The sequence below is a fragment of a genome, unplaced genomic scaffold, assembly GCF_019419815.1.
Source record: "Pyrus x bretschneideri cultivar Hongxiangsu unplaced genomic scaffold, Pyrus_bretschneideri_v1 Contig39, whole genome shotgun sequence".
NCBI classification, from domain to species: Eukaryota; Viridiplantae; Streptophyta; class Magnoliopsida; order Rosales; family Rosaceae; genus Pyrus; species Pyrus x bretschneideri.
The window spans coordinates 2232101-2246362 of record NW_025999712.1 but is presented as its reverse complement, the minus strand read 5'-3'; the positions used below and the strand labels follow the sequence as shown (position 1 = coordinate 2246362).

The window sequence follows — 14262 nt, the reverse complement described above, 5'->3', positions numbered from 1 at the left end:
ATTTAAGATGGTGATGTACCGTGAAGACTAAAAGGTCCAATGCATCGCAATGATTAACATTACAATATCACCAAAAGTTAGAGGATAATGAGTGGTAGTTCATGATTATTATTTCACAAGGTATGGTTCACGAAGGATAGCCCTTTCAAATCAACACACAAATTGTCATGCGCAAAGCTTCTCAACAACCCTGAGATTTTTTTCCTCTCCCCTTTTCTTCTCGCGAACACATCTTCAGTTTGGATAGACATCAATGTGAAGGCAACCGGTGATATCTTCAATTTGGATAGACAACATTTGAGCCGTATAATCAGTCGACTGATGAACACCTTCAGTTTGGATAGATAGCACTGCTTCGAGACCGACTGGTTATTTATCCAAGTCACGGTCAATAAGGATTTACAAGTCTTTGTTAGTAAAGGTCATCTCATCCGCCTTCTCGGCGAAGTAAAGTGTTAACAAGTTATTACATTCAGCACATTGAAAGCCGAATTTGAAATTGAACTTCGCAGAACTAGCAGCCTTGTCTTCAGGCTCTAAAACCCGAAGGCTGAGACGTCTTCCTTCCTCAGCCTCAGTCGCAAGATCAAGAAGTCAGCATCGCGCCCAACGCCACATCAACATATTTTACTCCCTGGCCGAACTCGACCAAAGAGTTGGCACGCCCCACACACAACCGAATGACGTAGTTAGCTTATTAATTACTCGGCATGTGCGCCACGTAGGCTTGGCAATTTTTAGGGTCAACAGTAATATACAGAACATCTATAGTATGTGAAAAATATATATTCAATGGTGTGAGAATTCCGAACCGAAAAAAAATATATAAATATTTATTTATTTTGGTTGTATTTTTATTGAATGTTGAATTTAAGTAGTTTGATAATAAACTATGTTAGAAATAGAAGTATGAAATTAAGTAGTTTGAAACATTGGAGCGTCATTTGGACTTTGTATGAATAAATTGGTATTTCAATTGGTATGAAATTTCAAATTGATATGAGGTAAAAAACTTAAATTTCAATTGATATGAAATTGGGCAATAAAATTTCAGGCCAATAGCCCAAATTTTGGCCCACATCCCAAAAATCTCAAATTTCAGCCCAAAAACCTGAAATCCAAAATTCAGTCCCCATCCATCCTGAAATATCGTAAACATATCAAAATTCCAAAAATTGAGAATACCGGAATTTCGGTTCAAGATTGGTTTTCAATTTTTTGTCCCAAAAATTTTCGATTTGAGATTCAGAATCTCATTTTCAGTTTGAAATCCCATACCGAACCACCCCTACACAAACTTACTAACTCTAACTCAAAGTTTTTTAGAAGTCTTGTTAGAAACTATATATTATAATATTTAAGTTTTGTATGAATGAAAAATAAGAGTTAAGTGTTATAGTTGAATTCAAATTAATGAGTTGCGTCTGGTCGTTAGAACGTTAGGCAACAGTCACAATGTTTTTCTCTAGTTGTTTATGTTAATCTCATATATAATTGATGTTGTGAATTTCTTTATGATTATTATGATTGGAATTATATTATTATTTTTTATATTTTATAATATTGCTCAAACAAGTCTTACTTGTGTTTTGTCTCCGTCTGTGTGTGATCCTTCAAATATATCTCTGATCGGAGCAGTCTGCCCCCACCACTCTCATAATTCGCATTTGCTTCGGAACTCCTCCCTCTCTCCCTCTCTCGTTCAGCAAAGCCATTGCTCGAAACTGACACACAAATAAAGACAGTGATCGAGGGAGGAGGGAGGAGGGAGACATTGATACTTTAATTGAGGATAGACAAAAAATTTCTCCACCTCCTCCATAACACCACCATGTTTGATGTCTGAGTGCTGCAACTTCAACACTGCACCATTTCACGCCATTTCTCTTTCTGGGTTTCACGAATGTCAGCTCCAGAGGCAACCCACCACCGCCGTTCGGCCACCGGAGGCAGCGGCGCGTCGGTCTCGGATGACTCCGACGACAACCAGTTCTGGCGTTCGATGTCTGACTCCGGCAATGTCCGGAGGAAGTCTTGTGAGTCAGATTGTTCAGTGGAGGAGGTGGATTTGGAGAGTGGGCTTTTGGAGGTGAAGAAGGTGGTGCATTTGAGTAAAGTTGAGAGAAATTGCAGGATTTGCCACCTGGGTTTGGAGGGAGGTGGTGGGACCGACCCTGCCTCTGGGGTCGCGATTGACCTGGGGTGTTCTTGCAAGGGGGATTAGCGTGCTGCTCATAAGCAATGCGCTGAGACTTGGTCCAAGATCAAGGGAGATACGTGAGTACAAAATTTTTCTGAGTTTAATATTCATTATTTTCTTTGGTTTTTGGTGTTTCTGCTTGAAATTATGAACACCCATTTGCTGGATTGTGAATGTTTGTTCTGCTTGAGTGTTTAATGATGGTCCGAAAACTTTAGGATTATATTTTGTTCTGTTTCTGCATTGAAGTGCAAGCACATGGATGTAATTGGTTCCCGGAGACAGCTCTCTCACTTTTGATGTGGTTTACTTCAAACTATGAACTTACTATGGGGATGTTACAACAGATTCCATCTTGGTGGTGTTTAGGTTCCTGCTTCCGAGAGTTCAGCTTATTCGAATGATTACTTGCTAATTAACTTCTTTCTTTTCATGTAATTATCACGATTGTTCTTATCATTTTGCTTCTTACTGGAATGCCGAATTAGGCAGATCACGTATGTAGTAGAATGCGTATGCTCATATGAAATACGAGAAAATCTAGTAAAAGAACAATCTTGTAGTCACCACAATAACAATCCATCTGAACTCAAAGATATCCATCGTTCTAGGTTTATAGTTTTTATAGTCACACTTTCTGTGGCATTTACATGAGTGGAAAGTGCGAGGTCCAATGCAAGCTAAGGGAAGTGTGTTTGTATGCAAGAATTGAACTCCTATGTCGAAAAGTAGATATCTTGTGTGCCATGTATCTTTTCTGTATGCTTGTAATAAAGATGTAAATGTTTAAATTATGCATATGGATTAGTAAATGATGATGAGCATTTGCATTCTTTGGTTCCATCACAAGTTTATTTCGTTTATACATTTGGGAGATTTTCTATACTCCAAGGATGATAATTTGGTAAAGTTCTTAGGACCTTGCACGCTATACCCTCTTCAAAGGAAATATCCAAACTTAGGCTACAGGAAATGTAATCTAGATAAGCTGCATCACATGATAATACAATGACATACATACATCATAGATGGATTGGTGAAGACTTGCTGGGTTGGTAACCAGGATGAGGACAAGATATGCAAGAACAGCAAGCTAGTTCAAATTTCATTTTACTCATCATGGTAAGCAAATGGAACGACATCTTGACGACATGACTTTTTTCCAGAAACAGAAATAGAAGATTTGATGGCTTTGAAATCACTTATAGTGATTGTATAGCATTCTCTTTTATATTTTTTAGATTTGTATGCTGTTGGTTACACGTCATTATGTTTGTTCAAAATCCTCATGGTACGTTTCTTCATTATGTTGCGTTATGGTTGCAAATACTAGTCTTGTCTGACTGACATGTTATTTTCTGCCTATGTCTTTTGCTTTCTTACCTCCATTTGGTCTTGTTTTCGCATGAAGTTTAATGGTAAAGACGTCAGTAGATTGCATACGTGATTCAATTCAATTCATGTTCTACTTATGTTTTTTTTATCCTACTGTTAAAAAGCATAATTTTATTTATTTGATTTGCAGAACCTGCGAGATCTGTGGAGTAACTGCATTCAACATTTCCAGTGACCAGATAAACGAGGCAAATAGCAGTACTGCCACAGCCGCATCAGTACCAGAACCACCCTTGATCCAGGTTGAAACCCAAACCATGTGGCATGTCCGCCCCATTATGAATTTCCTTCTTGCCTGCATGATCCTTGCATTCGTAATTTCATGGCTTTTTCACTTCAAAGTGCTTTCATGAACACCAGCAGGGAAAAGAAAAGGCTTCTGTGAATGTTTGGGGTAAGTTGAGTTCCAATCATCGTCTTGCTTGTGCTGCTACATAGCTGTACCTGTTCCTACTTCGCCGCAAACACGCTCTCCGCCCTTCGTGATATAATGTTCTACATGGATATCTATTACAAGTATATTATTTTTGGATAAATGGGGGTGACAACTTGTTTCCATCTGCAGTCTCCGTTGTGTGCGTAGTCTAGCATATATTTTTGCGCATGTAAATCTTATTTGTACAGTTAAGGACTCCCTGGTGTCGAAAGATTCGGAGGAGATATTCGTCCAGCCCTAGTACGGTAGTACCTATAAGTTGTGAAGTACTGCCAATGAAGGCTATTGGCGTCTTCGTTGATTGAAAAGGTTAATGAAAGTATGTATTTTCTCAATGATCCTTGTAATACACAGGTTACCGGCACAAATGTCGTCAATTTGAAATTTTCGATCCATTCAAATGGTATGGCATTACTGAATATTATATGATTCACTAGGTAACGCCGAGTTTTGAGAGCACGAGAAAAAACTTTTAACCGCTTAAGTTACGAGCCATCTGTTAAAACTTAAAATGGTTTGAGAACAAACAATTGTTATTCGGCAAACATCAAAACATATTTCCACGAGTTTAAACAACCCCCTTAATAATCTTAAGCCTTGATTTTTTTTTTTTTTTTTTTTTTTCTTATGAGAAGGCATTAGATATGCAAAATCAATGTGGATTCACTTTTTCCTCTCAAATCCTTGGTTGTTAGCAAACATATAATGAAAATGATATTCATTTCTGGTAAGCAATCATAGCAATGAGTTTTTCTTTTAATCGAACAATAGTCTACACGAAGAAACCTAAATCATTTGAACAGATATTCAAACTCTACCGTAACAAAAGAAACACACTATTTTAGTCAACTGAACTTGAGCCTACCGATGAAATATGAGTTAGCAAAGAAATAAAAAAATCCAAAAAATAAGAAAGAAAGGGACAAATACATACGGCTGCCCACCATATAGGGCCTTTGTGAAATTATCCACTACTTGTGGCAGAAGGAGAAAAGAAAGGGCAATAATCCACTACTTTTCGGGTTGGAAGTCCCCACCAAAACAAAACCGTCCATCGCATATTCACGCTATACTAACTCCTAAAACCCTAATTAAAGCTCAGTGGGATTTCCATTTTCTCCTGCTTTGGCTTCAAATCGGACACCTAAAACCCCTCTGCATTTACAGCTACCACTCTGAGCGCGTACGATTCCATCCCGCCGAGTAAGATTACTTAAACCCTCTCCGCTACTTCATTCTATTTCGGTTTCGAAAAAGTCTGTAAATTAATTTACGAATTGTTCAGGTTTTAATGGCTGCCCCCAACAATGCGCCGACAGTTTTGGACAAGGAACAGGTAAGTACCCTTTTGCTTCATTGTTCCTAAGTTTTTACCTTTTGTTCTGCAAAAACGAATTCAAGTTTTAGATTGGATTTAATGCATGCCCAAGATTGGATTTTGGGGAAAGTTTTGGAAATTCATGGTTAGATTGTTCAATGGGTGTTGGTAATCTGGGTGTTCTGTGAGTTTGGGCTTAATTGAATTGGGTCTTATTTGACTAATTGGTCAATGATGTCGGTGTTTCGACTTTAGTAAAAGTGAAACCCAGGTATTTCCTGAGAGGTAGGAAGCGACAAGGTGGTTAATTTTTACTCTCAGTGATAGATTTTCTTTTCTTTGGTTTTGAATTATTGTTCTAAATTGGTGTTTTTCAAATAATCTCCGGTGGGTTTTGGGGAAGACGTGAATTTGGTTTTAAACAACTGTGCAGATTTTTGGTATGGCAGAGAAGGAGATGGAATACAGGGTTGAGTTGTTCAACAAGTAAGTATTTGACGGCATTAAGCTCGTCTCCTAGTTAGAGTGATTATTTAGGGCCTTCTCGTACACTATTATTTGTTTGTTTATTTTCATTTTCACCTGTGTCACTTCTATTTCCGTTGGAGATCATACATTGTTCTGATGAGCATGTATGATTGTGCGCAAAAGAACGAATGATATTTCTAAAGCTACATTATTTGGTAGTCTTGTGGCTTCAGTGTGTGAGCACTAGAGTAATTCTCACCCTTGTGTTATACACTTAGACTACCACATCTCATTAGGTTGTGCATTTTTAGTTTGGTATATGCAATTTTCTATCTGTGATACTTTAGCTTCCGAGTTATTCGGTTTTCATTTCTTTGTTTAATTGGTTCATTTATGCAGGCTCACCCATACATGTTTCAACAAGTGCGTTGAGAAGAAGTATGAACACTCTTTTCTTTTCTCTTTTTAAGATTTTATGGACCACTTTGAAGGATTTAGCATTTTACTTTTACGTCCTTTTTTAAATGATGAAGTTAGTAAATGTGAATTGTTTAAATACATCCAGGTACAAGGAGTCTGAGCTAAATATGGGTGAAAACAGTTGCATTGATCGATGTGTCTCAAAATACTGGCATGTAAGATATCACTCTGTCTTCTTCTTATCAATTTAGTGCTATGGTATTACTTGGATTAAGTTATAAGAATCAATAAACCCATTCACCCGTTAAATATTTTATTCTTCACTCTTTCGGTTGATATTTCTCACTTTAGTTTTATACCCTAAATCTATCACAATTGTAGTGTTCTGAATGGTTTCTTTGATTAAGCCTTGCGTAATTTACTTCTTACACTTCACAGTTTTCGCTACCTGCTGCAATTATGATGTGCAAATGAAGGTTGTTCTGTTATGGGTATTTGGTTGAAAAATTTTGTGGTGTGCAGGTGACTAATCTAGTCGGACAGCTGCTAGGTACTGGTCGGCCTCCTATGTAAAATTTATGCCTGGTTTGCTTTGCGACTTGCTCTTCCCTGGATAGATGCTTGGCTGGTTCTCGGGCAATTCGGAGATTGTAATTGTTCGCATAGCTATGCCTTTTCTTTTTGTCATAAGTGTGATTCCATTTTGTGGTCTGAGAAAACAATAGGGACAGGTTTTTGACATACGTCGCCCTATGTTCAAGTTCATAACAGAATTGGGCATTCGTAGTGAAGATTTCTTAATTATTTTCGTTTCTTGAATAATTGCAACTGTGTTCGGTGGTTTGCTTACACCTTAAATAGGTGGGATGGTTCTACCTTTTTGGCAGCATTGTTGAGCAGAAGTACTTGTGAAGATTTCTCTAGTTTATTTATGGTTCCAATTTTTCCCATCCATGTTTGTGGTTAATGTTTCAGTTCACTTCAGGTTACTGGTATTGTTTGTTTGATGATTCCCTTTTTCCATCTCATATACATGATCGAGTCAATCAAATAACGTTGTCGAAAATCTTTCCGTGTTTCCATCTAGCTCGAAATAGTGCATCATGACTACCGAAACATAACATAGGAAGCAAACAAACATGTAATTTGATTTTTGTCAAACGACCGACTCCTGTAGATTTGAATAGACAGAGAGACTCCAAGACCAACCTAAAGGTTGTTACCAATAACCCTTTGGTGCTGCAGAGCACGACTCAAATGGCGTGGGAATTGCTCTGCGTTCCAGTTTTATGTCTTTGGACTTCCAACTTCCAACATGCACCAACTTTTAGAGTTCCTTCAGCCTCATTGTCCATTCCTATGCTCTTAAAGGCAGCCACTTGGAGATAAAAAGGGAGTAAGCAATGCAGGGCGGTGTACGAGGGACTGCATAGCGTCTCCGAGAGCTTCTTGTGCCATATCACTCATCAAGTAACATATGCACCGTCTAGCAAACAAACTTTCCGATTGAAAGGTTTCCGACTGAAACTTTCTTGGTCCAATGCTGTCACGATGAATGAACATCAATAAGAAGCAAGAAAGGAAAACCGATCCAATCGTTTTCCCTATTTGTCTTATGCCAATGAACGTTATACAAAGTCGCAACTTTAATCATATGTCAGTGCAACGAATATCAGCATGAATTTTGGCATGTCTCAATTTCTAAGACATAACAATGAAGGTACCTACTTCTGTGTAAGAATCTATTGCGGCCGTGAAGTCTTTTGCTCGAAATGCGGCATCCCCATGCTTCTTACAGCGCTGTCTTTCCTGCATTTCGCTTGTCCAGATTTGGAAAGAAAGCTGCAAAGTAACACCAAACAAATCCAACATAGAAAGTTTGCAGAAAAACAAAAGCTAGGCAGAAAACTGAAGACCAACAAAAGTTCTTCCCCACCCCTGCGGTCAATGTCAGAAAATGAAAGACGGGGAATTCAGAATTGAGGATGACTAACTTCAGTTGCAGCTTCCTCGTCGTCCTTGTATCCAAGAATCAACAATATTTCATGTACTTCTGCAAGATCCAAACTCGAGCAAGCTTCACCTAGAGGTGACAACAATGTGTGCTTTTGTTGAGTATTTTCATATGGAACACCCATCAAAACGTATGATGGAACCTCCTACAAATCACTAGATTGATATTCTATTTGCAGCAGAAGCAAATCAACTTCGCAAAACGAATCAAGTTTTCAAATACCTCAGTTTGTTGTTGAAGAGGAACAAGGGCATTCACAAAGAGACTTGAAATATGGCCTATCACGAGATTCGTACTGCAAGCATTGTGAAGCTGAATGCGTTTGATAAATGACCTTCAGAGCATGAGTCCATCACCATCAGAAAATTTTGTCGCGTATGAGTTCAAGTCGCTTGCAGAAAGAAAATTAGGAATTACTTAAGACGTTTTTCATTACTACAAACTGGTTTGATTAAAACCGAATTCCTTGATGTGACACAATCAGATAGCTTACTTGGAGCACAAGTCACACGTAGCATAAGAAGGAAAGGGAAAATTACATGACTTGGGGGGGTATGTCTGTCACTGAGCAGATCAAGCAATAGGGTCCCGAAGTTGTAAACCAAAGTTTCCGGTATCATTCTTCCTAGCAAATAGAAAGATGTAAATTAACACGCTAAACGAAAGACCATGGATCTCGCGTAGAGCTACAAGTCCAAAGATGTTGATGCTGATTGCCATTGGCTGAAGTGAAGAAATGTTTTTGTGTGCTTGTCTCTCTACTCACGTTTCTTTTCTTTTGGTCTGATTTCTATGCAGTTTCCTGGCTAGTGCTAGGAGACTAAGGGAGGAGGTCTTCCCCAAGACTAAGAGGAGAACTGTGGAAATAGGAGGGACTAGAAATTCATGGTCACCATTAACCGTGACAAGTCATCTGAGGTATAACTTGCGTGGGGACGGGCCGGAGAAATTCATGATTCGTAGTGAACTGCTATTCTGTTTCGTTAAAGTTTCAAAACCCTAGCTATGCCCGTATTTCCGGAATTACTGTTCGCCCAACTTGTAAGGTGCACGATGATTTCGATCATGTTGTGATACACGATAATACTATTATGTATCTCCTTCATGGTATTAAAAGACTATCTGCCTATTGACAATTGGTTTTCGATTTCATGTTCACATTTTAACCTCGTGTCAAAAGCTATCCACGTACAAAGCCAAACAATCTCTCATTGTTACTAAAAACTGAACACGTGTTAGGCTCAAGATATCATACACATGAGGGGACGTGCTAAGAGTTTTTTCACATTAAAGATGAACGTCTTGTGTTAAGGGCTTAAAAGATCTTGAGCCTCTCTAACCAATGTTGTAATTTAAACGGATCAACTCATACAAGTGAAAGTAAAACGAAATAGCTTGAACGGTCTAAGTTGCCCCTAACAATGTGGTGACCTTTGGTTTCTTGTCTTTTAATTTCTACAATTTTTTACAGAGGTGAACTACGATTCTAAACTGCGCAATAGGAGATTCGAACTCAGGTGTTCTTCCTTATTTCGTTGTCTCAAGCAACCGGAGAACGAGAACATTCAGTAATCTTATTTCGTTGTTCGTCCTCATTGGTAACAAAGCCCTTGGAGTAATGTACAGTATTAAAATGAATATAATCAGGATGATATTTTACACAATGAAATATTCAAAATCTATATACAAGATACAACATCAGCATCTGACCATATACTGCAGAGGAAATAACAACTAATTTTTTAGTACAATTTTTCTACATAGCCACAGGATGCTTCAGATCAAAATAAATGAAAATATACATCATAATGATTTTTATGGCCAATCCTTTCATGCTAGATCAGAAGAAACTAAGATGCCGAAGAGGGAATCGATAAAATAGATGCAGGTTTAGATGAAAGAAGCGGGAAACACCTACTCACTTCTCAGCTTATCTAGTTTCTTTACTTCCAAGGATGCGCCAACACTTAGAATTTCCGCGGCATCATTGTCCATCCCTAGGCTCTTTAGGGCAGCCGCTTGAAGATAGAAGGCGTTTGGCCATTCACGCTTTAGTGCTAGGGCTTCATCACCATCTTGAAGAGCTTCTTCTGCCCTGTTACTCATTAAGTAACACAGGCACCGTCTAACCAACATAGTTGGCGATTTCCCATTCACACGATCAAAGTACTGCAACGAAAATAAGGAGATTCACTAACTAAGATGATAAGTGAATCCAACCTACCCTGTATCTATAATTTAATATGCTAGAACTAAACTGGCAAAGGTAATTTTTTAAGTGATCAGAGCTTAAATTTTCATAACCCCACTGCTGATCATGATGGATGATATAGTACTAAATCAATGCCCTTCCAATATATCTGGAGATTACAGAAATTATGACAAGATAGTTTTGCGGTTCAAGTTTACTTACTTCTGTATAAGAACTTATTGCGGTGGCAAAGTCTTTCTCTTTGAATGCAGCATCACCCCTCTTCCTAAAATCTAATGCCTCCTTCATTGGCTCTGTCCACATGTCGAAAGAAAGCTGCAAGGAAGTTTTAAAGGGCCGTGCGTTAAACATAGTTTAGCATTAAACGTTTGGTAATAAACGTAAGTGATCACTGCAAGAAAGACAGTTCTTTTCTCCCTTGGCAGATATCGCAAAATAGAACATTCAGAAGTTGGAATTGAGATCACTAACTTCGTGCCCAGTTTCATCATCCTCGTATCTAACTTTCACCAATATCTCATGTATTGCTGTAAGATCCAATCTTGTGCAAGCGTCAGCTAGAGGTGACAGCAATATCGGTTTTGGGGGCACATTTCCATCGGGGGTACCCATCAGAACATATGACGGAACCTGTGAAAAACTACTACATGAGAGGATATACTAGTATTGCATATGCAGCATTGATGCTAATCAGCTTTTGCAACAGACGCGATACCAAATCAAATTTCAAAGCGTACACCAAAGAATGACCATTCCCAATTAAATAAAGCCTGCATACCTCAATTTCTTTTTGAAGAGGGACAAGGGAAGTCACAAGAGAATTGATATTCGGCCTCTTATGAGGTTCAGACTGCAAGCATTGTGAAGCTAACTGCACCACCGCAGTTCCGTCATCATTTGAAACATGACCTTCTAAGCACGAGTCCAACAGCATCAACAAACTTTTATCGCGTATGAGGTCAAGCGCCTGGCAGAAAGAAAATTGAAAATAATTTAGCCACGAGATTTTCAATGACAATCCAATTCATGAACATTTAGAGCCAATTATTTAATCTGGCAATGCATATAATGAAAAACAAGCTAATAACTTTAAGCGCTTTAGAACACAAGTTACATTTATAAGCCATAAACTTTCCACTGGATTTGAGGAACAATATCAGAACAACAATCCACCTCAATGAAAGACATTAGGAAAAGGAAAATTACATGAGCTGGTGGGATACGTCTACCACTGAGCAGATCAAGCAATAGGGTTCCAAAGCCGTAAACCACACCTTCTGGTATCACTTTTCCTGCCAACCAGAAAGCTATAAGTTAGCTCCAGCACGGGCTTCGTTGCCTCAGAAATTTTATTCACTACTCATGCATACCGATATAGAAGCTATAATCTCTTACTTTCCCTCCCCTCCCCTCCCACCTTCTACCAAACAGTGTATGCATTACAAGATTGAATACTTTTCTCGATTGGATAAAGCTATTAAGGCGTTACCTTTCTTCGCGTATTTGGTAGGGTTGAAAGCGAGGTTGGTACTATAACTCTGGCCATCTTTTATATTCTTCATAAGTCCAAAGCAGGAGAGTCTGGGATTTAATTCCTGTCGAGTGCTGACTCAGTGTAAGGAAAGACCATCAAAAAACTACTTATAACTTGTAAAAGATAAAACCACCCCCATTGATTACCTGATCAAACAGGACTTTGCAAGTATTAAGATCATGGTACGATGCCCGCTCTTTACTGCTGCAGTATGCCAAAGCTTGCGCCGTGTACAAAGCCACTCGCAACCTCATTGCCCATTTCATAGGCTGGTTCTCGCCTACACCAGTTATAACCGATTCAATAATTAAATTGTCTACTTCTATCCATACAATTAACAACACCCGAAAAGTAAAAATCTCGACGGTAATCATAGAAATAAACCAAATTTTGTAATAAAAGATCAGACTAGCAAAGGAAAAGAACTTTGTAACATTAGAGTGGAACTTACAATGGAAAAGATGCTCGGAGAGAGTACCATTAGGCATGAACTCTGCCACAAGCAATCTCTCATCCCCTTCACAGCAGAACCCGATCAGATTCGCCAAACGCTTGTTCCTCAGCCGCCCCACAGCTCTAGCTTTCTCCTATAACCATACACAACACATATTATTACACTGAAATTCTCTGTGCAGGACGTCGGTTCTTTATTTGCGCAGCACATAATAAAGGACGGATGTTCGTTTCATAGCCGGACTATAATACTACAATGCACAAATTTCATAAAGAAAATTTAGTCTAACTGTCAAACTGACCAGAAATTGGCGGGAATCGGGCCAAGCGGAGCAGCTGAAACGCTTAACGGCGATGCAGCGGCCGTCTTGGAGCTTGCCTTTGTAGACCACATTCGGAGCATTCTCGCCATGCTTGGAGACAACTTTCTCCGACGAGAACTGCAACGTGGCAGCTCTCAGCTGGTGCAGGCTGAACTCACTGAACCCCGGCACCGGAGACAGAGAGTACACTTGGTCTCTCCCCACATTCTCTGCATTTCATACATGAAAAATAAGAAAACAGTAGGGATTTTCCCGGGAAAGTGACGAAAAAAAAATTGGAAAGTGTAAAAGAATCAACAGGAAAACGCCTCGCCTGCGTCTAACGAGTCATCGAAATTTGATATGGTGCTGTGCGGCCGGAAGCAAAGGCAGAAAACGTTTCCCATTTGGCCGAGGAATCAAAATCTAGTGAGAAACGCTCTGAAATATGTAACCGTGCGGCTTTCTCTCTCTAAAAAGTTTGGCGTACGTCTCTGCTTCTGCCGCCACTTTGCAGCGGCAGTATATGATTTGTAGAGGAAGCCACCACGCGGTTTTCGCATCGACTTCGGTCGGGACAGCGCAAAGTCAACAAGGAGAAATTTCCATCCGAATTAAACAAAAGTACTGTTTCATTACACTACAAGTTTTTCGTTCACACACACAACCCTATAACACTATACAAGTTTTTCGTTCACACACAACCCTTTCATATTTATGACATCGTTGGGAATGAATCATACATTGAAAAGAAACGAGAGATTTTACATGAGTTTATAGAGTAAATTGTAGCAATAGTCTTTCAACTTTAATCAAATTGGATTAATGGTCCCTTAACTAAAAATTCATTACCATTGGTCCCTCAACTTATGAAAATGTGTAGCAATCCTTTTCATCAATTTCGTTAAAATTTTATCAAAATAAGTTATATTGGGATAACCATTTATACAATTAGGGTCTCTCAACTCATCAAAGTATGTAATTATGGTCTTTTTTGTCAACTACGTCAAAATTTTTGTCAAAACGAGTTATGTTGGAAGGATCATTGCTACAATTAGGTTAAAGTTAAGAGATCATTTCTCCAATTGAAATAAAGTTGAGGGACCAATGGTAATGGATTTTTAGTTGAGGGACCATAGCTGCACGTTTTGATGAGTTGAGGGACAAGTAGTAATGGATTTTTAGTTGATGGACCATTGCTCCAATTGAGTTAAAGTTAAGAGACCATAGCTGCAATTTACTCGAGTTTATAAGTAAATTGGCTACTTCTATTATGACCAATTGATTTTATAATATAATCTTAACTTTTTTCATAGTATTAAAGTATGTTGTCCTATGTATGAAACTCAACAGTCACACGTATTCCACCTGTTGGCGTGTTGTATTTGAATGACATGACAGGTTATCTCTTCTTAGTATGAGAGAAAAATAAGAAAATGATTTCTTAAATATTGAAAAGGAATGAAGAAAAGTGTAGGGGAGATTTTGGAGGAAATGGGTAGCAGAAACA

The 14262-nt window shown here is 38.6% G+C and overlaps 2 protein-coding genes and 2 pseudogenes across 2 annotated transcripts; 2 read left to right on the top strand and 2 right to left on the bottom strand.

The window, feature by feature from the left end:
- Positions 1-1587: 1587 nt before the first annotated feature.
- LOC125468598 lies at positions 1588-4366 on the top strand (annotated as a pseudogene).
- Positions 4367-5061: 695 nt separating this feature from the next.
- On the top strand, positions 5062-7187 carry LOC103929834 (mitochondrial import inner membrane translocase subunit TIM10). The gene is made up of 6 exons (XM_009339095.3): positions 5062-5234; positions 5317-5367; positions 5783-5835; positions 6217-6255; positions 6383-6452; positions 6760-7187. Exons 2-6 carry the CDS (start codon positions 5323-5325, stop codon positions 6808-6810), a joined length of 258 nt encoding a protein of 85 aa, XP_009337370.1. The 5' UTR covers positions 5062-5234; positions 5317-5322; the 3' UTR covers positions 6811-7187.
- Positions 7188-7490: 303 nt separating this feature from the next.
- Positions 7491-8971, bottom strand: LOC103929850 (annotated as a pseudogene).
- A 908-nt stretch (positions 8972-9879) lies between these two features.
- Positions 9880-13356, bottom strand: LOC103929833 (serine/threonine-protein kinase BSK5). The gene is made up of 10 exons (XM_009339094.3): positions 13087-13356; positions 12753-12982; positions 12449-12584; positions 12144-12277; positions 11953-12058; positions 11670-11755; positions 11242-11430; positions 10935-11093; positions 10665-10778; positions 9880-10420 (listed from the first exon to the last, which is right to left on the bottom strand). The coding sequence occupies exons 1-10, from the start codon at positions 13157-13159 to the stop codon at positions 10166-10168; spliced, it is 1482 nt and encodes a 493-aa protein (XP_009337369.2). The 5' UTR covers positions 13160-13356; the 3' UTR covers positions 9880-10165.
- Positions 13357-14262: the final 906 nt, after the last annotated feature.

Coding starts and splice junctions, on each gene's coding strand:
- LOC103929833 (XM_009339094.3), bottom strand. CDS start 13,159: ATGGGAAACGTTTTCTGCCTTTGCTTCCGGCCGCACAGCACCATATCA. Junction 12,585..12,752: donor CCGATTCCCGCCAATTTCTG/GTCAGTTTGACA, acceptor GTATGGTTATAG/GAGAAAGCTAGAGCTGTGGG. Junction 11,431..11,669: donor GACGTATCCCACCAGCTCAT/GTAATTTTCCTT, acceptor TCTTTCTGCCAG/GCGCTTGACCTCATACGCGA.
- LOC103929834 (XM_009339095.3), top strand. CDS start 5,323: ATGGCTGCCCCCAACAATGCGCCGACAGTTTTGGACAAGGAACAG. Junction 5,836..6,216: donor AGGGTTGAGTTGTTCAACAA/GTAAGTATTTGA, acceptor TCATTTATGCAG/GCTCACCCATACATGTTTCA. Junction 6,453..6,759: donor GTGTCTCAAAATACTGGCAT/GTAAGATATCAC, acceptor TGTGGTGTGCAG/GTGACTAATCTAGTCGGACA.